This window comes from Ochotona curzoniae, unplaced genomic scaffold, assembly GCF_017591425.1.
Source record: "Ochotona curzoniae isolate NIBS_2020 unplaced genomic scaffold, NIBS_Ocur_1.0 scaffold_461, whole genome shotgun sequence".
Taxonomy (NCBI): Eukaryota; Metazoa; Chordata; class Mammalia; order Lagomorpha; family Ochotonidae; genus Ochotona; species Ochotona curzoniae.
This window is the reverse complement of record NW_024467120.1, coordinates 5,136,401-5,145,323: the sequence shown is the minus strand read 5'-3', so window position 1 is coordinate 5,145,323 and position 8,923 is coordinate 5,136,401. Positions and strand designations below refer to the sequence as shown.

The window sequence follows — 8,923 nt, the reverse complement described above, 5'->3', positions numbered from 1 at the left end:
TTCCATGGGAGAGTTGATACGCTATATTAATCAAATACGTCGCCCATTACACCTTTGAAATTTAGTACGAAATCAGTTACTGGGGCAACAGTTTGTAACCACACAGTTACTTGACTTTCTAAGCTTTCCAAGTTTCATCACCCTTTCCCTCACCTTGTCTACTCAGCTCTGACATTTATTCTTAGCCATGGTCAAAATGGATCGCCGAGTTTTTCACCAAACAACTGAGTATTAATTCATTCAGATTTTAAAAAAAGATTTATTTGGGGAGCTGGGCATTATGGCACAGTAGGTTAAGCTTCCGCCTATAGCACTGGCATACTATATGGGCACAGGTTCCAGTCCCAGCTGTTCCACTTGCAATTCAGTTCCCCGTTTATGGGCTGGGAAAGCATCAGAGGATGGCCAATTCCTTGGGCCACTGCACCCACATGGGAGATCTGGAAGAAGTTCCTGGCTTTGCATTGGTTCAGTTTCACCTTTTGTGACCTAGGGAATAAACCTTCAGATGAAAGCTTTCTCTCTCTTTAAAACAAGAATCATTTTTTTAAAAGATTTATTTATTTTTTATTGGCAGGTGAGATATACAGAGAGGAGGAGAGACAGCTAGGAAGATCCTCCATCCAATGATTCACACCGTAAGTAGTTGGCAATGGCTGGAGTTGAGCCAATCCAAAGCTGGGAGTCCGGAGCTTCTTTCAGGTCTCCCACACAGGTACAGGTTCCCAAGGCTTTGGGCCATTCTTGATTGCTTTCCCAGGCCACAGGCAGGGAGCTGAACCGGAAGCTGGGCTGCCGGGATTAGAACTGGCGCCCAACAAGTGTGGACTGGGAATAGATACACCAAGCCAGGCTAGATTCCAGCACCATCTGGTGCTCTGGAGGACCAGGGTAGATGTGGGACGGACTAGGCTAGGTCTCAAACCCCTACTGAGCCATGTGTGAGCTGTGTTTGGGTATGGACAAGCCTTGGCTGGGTTGAAATATCCAACAGTAACAACCAGATTGGGTTGAAGGCCAGTAAGGAAAGGCCACCCTTCCTACTAGGACAGGACGTGAACTGAGTAGGGCTGGCTCATGGACCCACTGATAGGCACGAAATCTGGCACTGGGAGAGGTTCTGATGGAGAAGCCTGGGCAACTTCTCTGGCAGGACACAGTCCCTGCAGGTAAGTACAAGAAGCACAATAGGAAACAGCCCAGACAGGCCATGGAAAAGTACCCACTGGCATACATTTGGCACAGGTCAGGAGCAGACCAGGCTGAACCAGTTCATGTCACCCACTGGCAAATCTGAGCACCAGAACAGAGTGTGGATCAAGCCAGTTTCGGTCATGACAAAAACCAGTGCACATTATAGAATGCCCAGGAGAGGTGATCAGTACCAGATGGGGCCGCAGTGCCCAAACAGCACATGTGAGAACCAGGGAGGGAGGGGCAAAGCCAGCAGGGGAAATGTGGGCTCCCCTGCTGGACAGCCACTCCCATTGGAGAGATGAGTTGGGATGGGGGCAGACCAGACTAGGCAGGGTTACAACACCTGTGGGCCTCATGTGTACTAGATCAGGGAAAAGCCAGGTTTGCTGACTGTTGCGACTGGAACAAGCAAAAATTAGAGTGAGTGAGGGTTGGTTGAGCTTTACCGCAGAATCAGCTGGCAGAGGCTGGCACTGGAGTCTAAATCTGTCAAGTTAAATTTCAGAATCACCTCAAGAGTGCATAATCAGGGAATGGGAGTGGCCTAGAAGGGAAATAGTGGGCTCCTCCTTCTTGGGTTACCACTCCCACTGGACAGCATGAAAACCAGGACGGGGCAGGGGCGGCTAGACAGAAAGGCACCCAACAGTAGGTGTGTGGGCTGGATAGTGGAGCTGGTTAGATGGAACTAAGCTTCAATGCCCATTTACATATATGAGAGCTCAATGGGATGTGGGACAGACTGGACTAGTTTGCTACACATATTGGCAAGCATGGGAACCAGGGAAGGGGGCGGGCCTGGTGGAGGTTATTAGGTTGCTCCTACTAGGCTGCAGCTCCCGCTGGTTTATGTGAGAACCAAGTGTGTGCTGGGAAGAATCAGGCTGGACCACAACACCCATTGGTTCGCGTGGAAGACAGGGCTGGAAACAGAACTGACCATCAATTGCAACCCCCAGCTGATTGGTGCAATGGACTGTGCCGGCCCTGTACTTGCAAGTACACACAAGAATCTGGTCTGGGATCACCTCAGACAAAGTTTCTTTAGGGATCTTCCCAATCGAACTGCCGGATTCAGAACCCTAACCAAGAAGAGAAGTGCAGGTTTATGGTCTGCCATGGAGTGCAAGTGCCAGAGCTGAGCCTCCTAAGAGGCTCAGATGGAGCAGTGGAGAGCATAACCAAGTGTACATGGGGGAACCTGCAGAGGATACCTGGCACTAAACGGAGGACAGAACAAATCAATCAACTACTCCAGCCACATGTTGGCATTGAAAAGCTGGGCAAACAGAGACTCTAAGGTGAACTATGTCAATCAGTAAATTCTGCAGCGACCTCATCATGCTTGGAATGGTGAGATTGTTGCAGGAATTTTGACTCCGAGTATGGCAGCAACCTCAAATTCTTGACTCACAGGAAAGAAGAATTTTCATGCAGACACAGTTTAGTTTTAAAGCAAGATTTATTAGAAAAGTTGAGAAGAAAAGACTCCCGTCCTAGTGACGGGAGGGGGTTTTGAGATAGAAAAGACCCTCACCCCCTGCCATAGTGTCAGGAGGACAAGAAGCCAAAACCCGTATCAATGGTGGGGAATGCACCTTTTAAAGGTTTCCCTCAAAGATGTTTCTCCATGAACAAAGAAAATTCCTGGTGTCAGGAGGACAAGAAGCCAAAACCCGTATCAATGGTGGGGAATGCACCTTTTAAAGGTTTCCCTCAAAGATGTTTCTCCATGAACAAAGAAAATTCCTGGTTTCCTTGGGACAAAAGGCCACAGAGGTGCCAGACATAGGACATTCCAGACCTTAGGCAGATGTGTATTACTTCTTCCTGCTCTCCTTTCAATGATAAAGAGATCAGCCTGAGGCCTTCCCACAGTGGCCAATACTTCTGGTGGGGAATTGATATGCTAATAGCACTCTTGTCCCTTGGAAGAGACGTGCTCTGGTGAGTCCAAGACATGGTGGGGAAATTCTCTTTTACTCGGGGACCCAGAATACCCTAACTGCCTACTACCCACTCTAACTCCTCTCTCAAGATCAGTAGCAATTCATAATTGTTGAACTATCAAAACCACTTGAGCCAGACCCTGGGAGCATGCCCCACATCAGGGACCTGGGATGGGTGGGAGACTGGGTGGGGCTTCTCCCTTTATCTCCCCCTTTATACCAGAAACAGGAAAAAATGTGGAAATAATAGAATTACCCACTTTCCTGTAGCCCTTGAACCTTTGTGCCCTAATTATGTATGTAAAGATTGTCAAAAATAAAGAAAAAAAAATGGAAAAAAAGAATTGGCATCCATATGGGCTCCTGGTGCATTCAAGGCTATTGTGCCAGGCCCTGAATTGATTTTTTAATTTTTCTTTGAAAGGTGGAGTTAAAGAAAAAGGGGAGACAGAAACAGAGATCTTCTATCCACTGATTCACTCCCCAAATAGTTGAAGCAGCTGGTGCTGGGCCAATCTGAAGCCAGGAGTAAGAAGCTTTCTGGGTCTTCCACGTAGGTACAGGGGCCTTAGGACTCGGGCCTGCCGCCTCCTATTCCTTTCTCAGGTCATAAGCAGAAAGCTGGATTGGAAGTGGAGTAGCTGGTACAAAAACTGGTGCCCATAAGGGATTGCTGGTTGCTGTAGGCAGAGGCATAGCCTATTATGCCACAGCATTGGCCCCAGACATTTCAAGCCCAATCTCAAATTACTAGACCACGCATACTGGCTAGCTCTCTCTAACAAAAACGAAGTATTAGACTTTTATTTTTAGAAGAGTCAAATGTGCCACTATATTTTGATGACCAGGTTTTAAAAAGAATATGACCATTAGCTTATTCAAGCCATGTTGATTTACTGAGATGATGTTGCTGGATGGTCTTTAAATAACGTCTAGACAATAGATTCACGTCGCTGTCTCAGAATCCAAAGTAAGGACATTTCAATTAAACAAACGTATTCGAAGGATTTACGATGTGTCACACACCATGCCAAGCACTGAGAGAGAACAATTAAAGCCCAGACATGGGCTCTGCCCATGAAATAGTTTGGGAAAGATGTAAGTATGTAAGGGCTAGACAGACAAGAGTGCTTCCAATTGAACCAACTGGAAAATAGAACCAAGTTTATTTGCCATTTTTTTAAAATCCAAGCATAATGAGATGCATTTTCATGAACTTCTTTTTAAAAAATATTCATTCCATTTTCATTGCAAAGTCTGATATACAGAGAGGAAGAGCCTCCATCCGATGATTCACTCCCCAAGTGGCTGCAATAGCTGGAGCTAAGCCGATCTGAAGCCAGGAGTCGGAGCCTCTTAAGGGTCCCAAGGCTTTGGGCTCTCCTCAATTGCTTTCCCAGGCTGCAAACAGGGAGCTGGATGGGATGAAGGGCCACCAGGATAGAACTGGCACCTAGATGGGATCTGTAGGAGGCCATTGTGACCCTAGAAGGTCAGTGAGCACAGAATTACAGTTCATTGGACAGTATTTGCATGAGAAGAACCAAATGGCTACCTTTTGCATACCTGATGGGAGATAATTTGGGTTGAGTGGACAGCATGTGAATGAGAACACTTGGTGGAATATACCAAACAAAAGGAGTTCCAATCAAGAGTATGGAAACAGTTATGGGTCTTGTTGACAAGCTCAATACTTCCTCCCTTACCCCCATATGGACTCTCAGTGTATAAAGTCTGATGGCACTAATAAACTTCGGCTTTTGACCATCAGTCAGGGTCCATGCTGCTCCGTGGCACCAAGTCCATCTCTGCAGGACAGCGACAGGGATCCTGCCCCAAATCAAAGCAAGGACTTTAGCTGCTAGGCCACCGCACCGAGTCCTTCATGAACTTTTTGAAGATCCCTCCTATGCATAGATTTTACATATTTTATACCAACCAATATAAACTCATTTTTAATGTTATTTTCTATGAGTGTTTTGAAGTGTCCTTGCATGAGAGAGATCAATGTACACAGTGGACATGAAAACTTCTTGAAGGCAAAATGTCAGAAAATTTAAGAATGAGGGTTTCAATGATTGCCAAAATGCAATGAGAAGGCAATAGTCTGACCTCTATATCCAGCCTTACTTCTCCTTTCCTTCCCCAAGGGTGGGTTCCTAATAAACATCTGATGAGCCAAGTTGTCGCAACACCTGCTTCTGGAGAACTCCATCCATCCATAACTACTCAGGCTTGGTTGTGGGGACTCTTCTGTCCCATCCTACACCATCCATCAGTTTCCCTTTCGTATACGTCCATTCCCAGCATCATACACACAACAACACATCCCTTCTTCAAAGCCACATTTCCTTGTAACTACTCTGCTTTTGCTCCTCTGTGTAACAAAGGTCCTGGAAAAGCGTCTGAATGGATATCCACACTCCCGGCACCTTCATTCTTGCCATACATGGAAATGACTCGTCAATGTTACTGGTAATACAGCATTGTCCTAGCCAATGGTCCATAGAATGTTTTTAAACTTATTTTTCAAAGATTTATTTTTTATTGCAAAAGCAGATCAGATTTATGGTGAGAAGGAGAGACACAGAGAGAGATCTCCCATACACTGGTTCACTCTCGAAGTGGTCACAATGGCCAGAACTGAGCCAATCTGAAGCCAGAAACCAGGAGCTTCTCCTGGGCCTCCCACACTAGTGCAAGGTCCTAAGGCTTTGGGCAGTTCTTGACTGATTTCCCAGGGTACAAGTAGGGAGCTGGATGGGAAGTGGGGCAGCTGGGACATGAATTGTCACCCAGAGAGGATCCTATTGCTTACAGGGTGAGGATTTAGCCACTGACCCATTGTGCCAGGCCCAGAAAATTTATTTACTTATGGAAAATCAGGATTACAGCAAGACAGAGAGTGCGCGATAGAGTGAGACAGAGAGCACTATCTCCCACCCAGTGGTTCACCCCAAACAACTGCATCAACAGAGCAGGGCCAGACTGAAGCCTGAAGCTGGAGACTTCCTGTTTCTCCCTGGTGGCTGCAGGGGGTGCACTTGGGCCATCCTTCACTGCTTTCCAAGGCACCCAGACCCATTAGCTGGAAGTTGCATTTAGAGTAGCCGGCCTCAAATTGGTAGCCCATATAGGATTTCCAGCACTGCAGATGGCAGCTGAACTGGTCTTGCCACAGCTTTGACCCCATCACAGAACATTTTCACATTTTAGCATCCCTGACTCAATTCATCAGTCTCTTTTGTCACTGGGCTGTTGGACATTGGACTGTCCACCTGTTTCCCAGTTAGATTTCCTCCGTGCCAGTTCTCGTCCTCTTCACTGCCGCCTCCCCTTCTCTTGAACTACTAAACTTTGACTGGAAAGCTTCAGGGCAACTTTGAACCTCTCCTGCCATCACATTCTGTATTCCCTGTTCAGGATCTCATTTAGTTTCAGGATCTGAAATACCATCTACCTATTGATTTCGGTTTCAAGACACACAGCCTCCCTCCTAGAATGTCAGGCTCATATCTGATCGCCTTATTCTGAATCTCCATTTAGATGTAAAGAGGGTTCTCAAAACTAACATCTAAAACAATACAACTAGCTTTGGTTTCCAACATCTACTCCGGGAAAAAAAGAAAGAAAGAAAGCAAGCAGCGCCCAGCTGCAGCCCCCCCCCCCCCCCAGGCTTTCTCATGTCAACTGCCGGCTCCTCAGTTCTCATAATTCTTGAATTTCAAACCCGCAGTCCTCACGCCTTTCAGCGGTGCCCGATGCCTGTAGTCTGTCTCCACCGCTCTCCCTTAAGATCTCTTTTGAAATGTTATCTTACATTGACGAGTGTACAAATATGTCGAGCTATTTACGCTCCCGGCGCTCGGTGCATCTTACAAGCCGTGGCGAGGGAGGGGAGAGGGTGGAACGAGTCCCTGCAAGAACAGCAGATCTGGGGGGAGTCTTCCCCCCCTCATCTCAGCTCGGTCGTAACTCCTTCTCCACCCCGCAGAAACGCGTCGGCAGCCACTCCGCAGGGTTCCCGAGGTTCCTCAGCGGCCGGCCGACTCGTCAGCTTTCCCAGAGCCACTGTAAACACGCAGGCCCCCTCGGCGTCCTTCCGCCGCGCGCCCTCAGGCCGCCCACAGGGCCGCCGGGCCCAGGCCCGGAGCGCCGAGCCCGCCCTCGGGCCGCAGCCGGGGAGTGCCGCCCGGGCTTCCCGCCCCGGCCCGCCCCGCCGCCGCGCGCCCGCCAACTCCAGCCCGCGGCTCTGATTGGCCGCCGCATTCCCGCTCTCCTTCCCGAACCGCCATTTTGAAAGTCTTGTTGATTCGGGGAGTAGGGCGCGCGGCGCGAGCATCACGCCAGAGCGTCGCCCTCACGCTCTCTCCTCACTGTCAGCCTCCGGAACCTCGCCGAACCTCTCGGAACCTTCTAAGTGCTTCGCGCGCCAAGCTCGCGGCGGCCGGGAGCCCGCGGTGAGGGCTGCGACGGGAGGCCCCGGCCACCTTCCCCACCGAGGCCATCCGGACGGCGGCCTGGGGCGGGGGAGGGGACGCGGGGCGGCCCGGGGCCGGGGGCGGGAGGCATCGCTCCAGGCCCCGCGGCGGGCCGCTCGCCTTCCCGCCTCGGGAGTCTCTCCGGACGAACGGGCCAGAAGTCGTCCCCTTGCAACGGAGCGCTGCAGCCCGCACCCCCGCCCGGGGCTGCCCCATGTCGCGCGGGGGGCGGGGGGCGGGGGGCGGTGGTGGCCGCCGCCGGGCTCTGCTCGCGGGAGCGAAGGGGACCGAGCCGCCCGGCCTGTGCCCGCCCGTAGGTCCTCAAGATGTCTTCGCCGGCCCCCACTGCGGAGGAAGAGGACACCACCGCCCAGCCCGCATCCGAGAAGGAGCCCGACATGCCCGGCCCGAAAGCGGAGAGCGAGGAGGAGGAGGAGGAAGAAGACGAGGACGAGGAGGAGGATGAGGAGGAAGAGAAAGGTGGGAGGGGGGCGCGAACCTTGCAGTGGCTTTTTGCAGATCCGAGTGGGATGTGTGTGCGTGCATGCGCCCTCCCCTCCAGTTGTCTTGCCCTTGGGGAGCTTAAAGACTTCAATCGGAGTGGTTTGCGTGCGGGATGTGTGCGGGGTCTGTGTGTGTGTGTGTGTTGAGCGGTGGCAGAGTTGGCTTTGTGACTTTCTGGCTCGTAGGAGTTGAGCTGTCTGGAAGCGGTGGTGGCGCGTCGCGCGGGATGGCTTTGGGCGTGGAGTCGCCTGCGCGCCGTTTGACAAGTTCACGGGCCTCCCGGTCGGGGTTTGGCGCGCCCCAAGGGAGCTGGCGGGGTGGCTCATGTCCCTTGCACGTGTCCTTTGGCCTGTGGCGGCCACCCCGAGGTCTCTTGCAGCCCCCTCGTTCAAGACTTGTGGCTGTTGGTGGTGCTGTTACACCATTTTTTCAGGGTTTTTTTTTCCCCCCCTTTTCTGCTGAACTTTCAGCCCAGCTCCTTTGTGGCCGACAGCGAAAGCCGTCGCGAATCGAGAAAGTTGAATCTGAAACTGATTACGCTGTGAAGGAAAAGTTACAAGTGCACTAATAGGAGCTGTCTGGCTTTGGGAGCTGAGCCTCGGCGGAGGACATGCGAAGCAGACCACTGCTGTCTGTTTTCCGGGCCTTTAGGGGCAGAACTTCAGGGCTGCTCAGGAAGCCCAGGGCCTCTCGTTCGATGTTCCTGCCCTAAGTCGCGACCCAGTTGTCTGCTTTTTGCCCGGTGTAGCTCTGTCATGGCTGGCCAACAGCTGGCCCAAACTTGGGAAGGGA

At 51.0% G+C, this 8,923-nt stretch overlaps 1 protein-coding gene across 1 annotated transcript in view; it reads left to right on the top strand.

The window, feature by feature from the left end:
- The first annotated feature begins 7,438 nt into the window (after positions 1–7,438).
- Positions 7,439–8,923, top strand: part of DEK (DEK proto-oncogene) — a 29,378-nt gene continuing 27,893 nt past the window's right edge. Inside the window, exons 1-2 of the mRNA XM_040967743.1 lie at positions 7,439–7,606; positions 7,945–8,107. Coding sequence (XP_040823677.1) covers positions 7,954–8,107 — 154 coding nt within the window. The 5' untranslated portion in view covers positions 7,439–7,606; positions 7,945–7,953. The remainder of the gene's footprint in view (positions 7,607–7,944; positions 8,108–8,923) is intronic.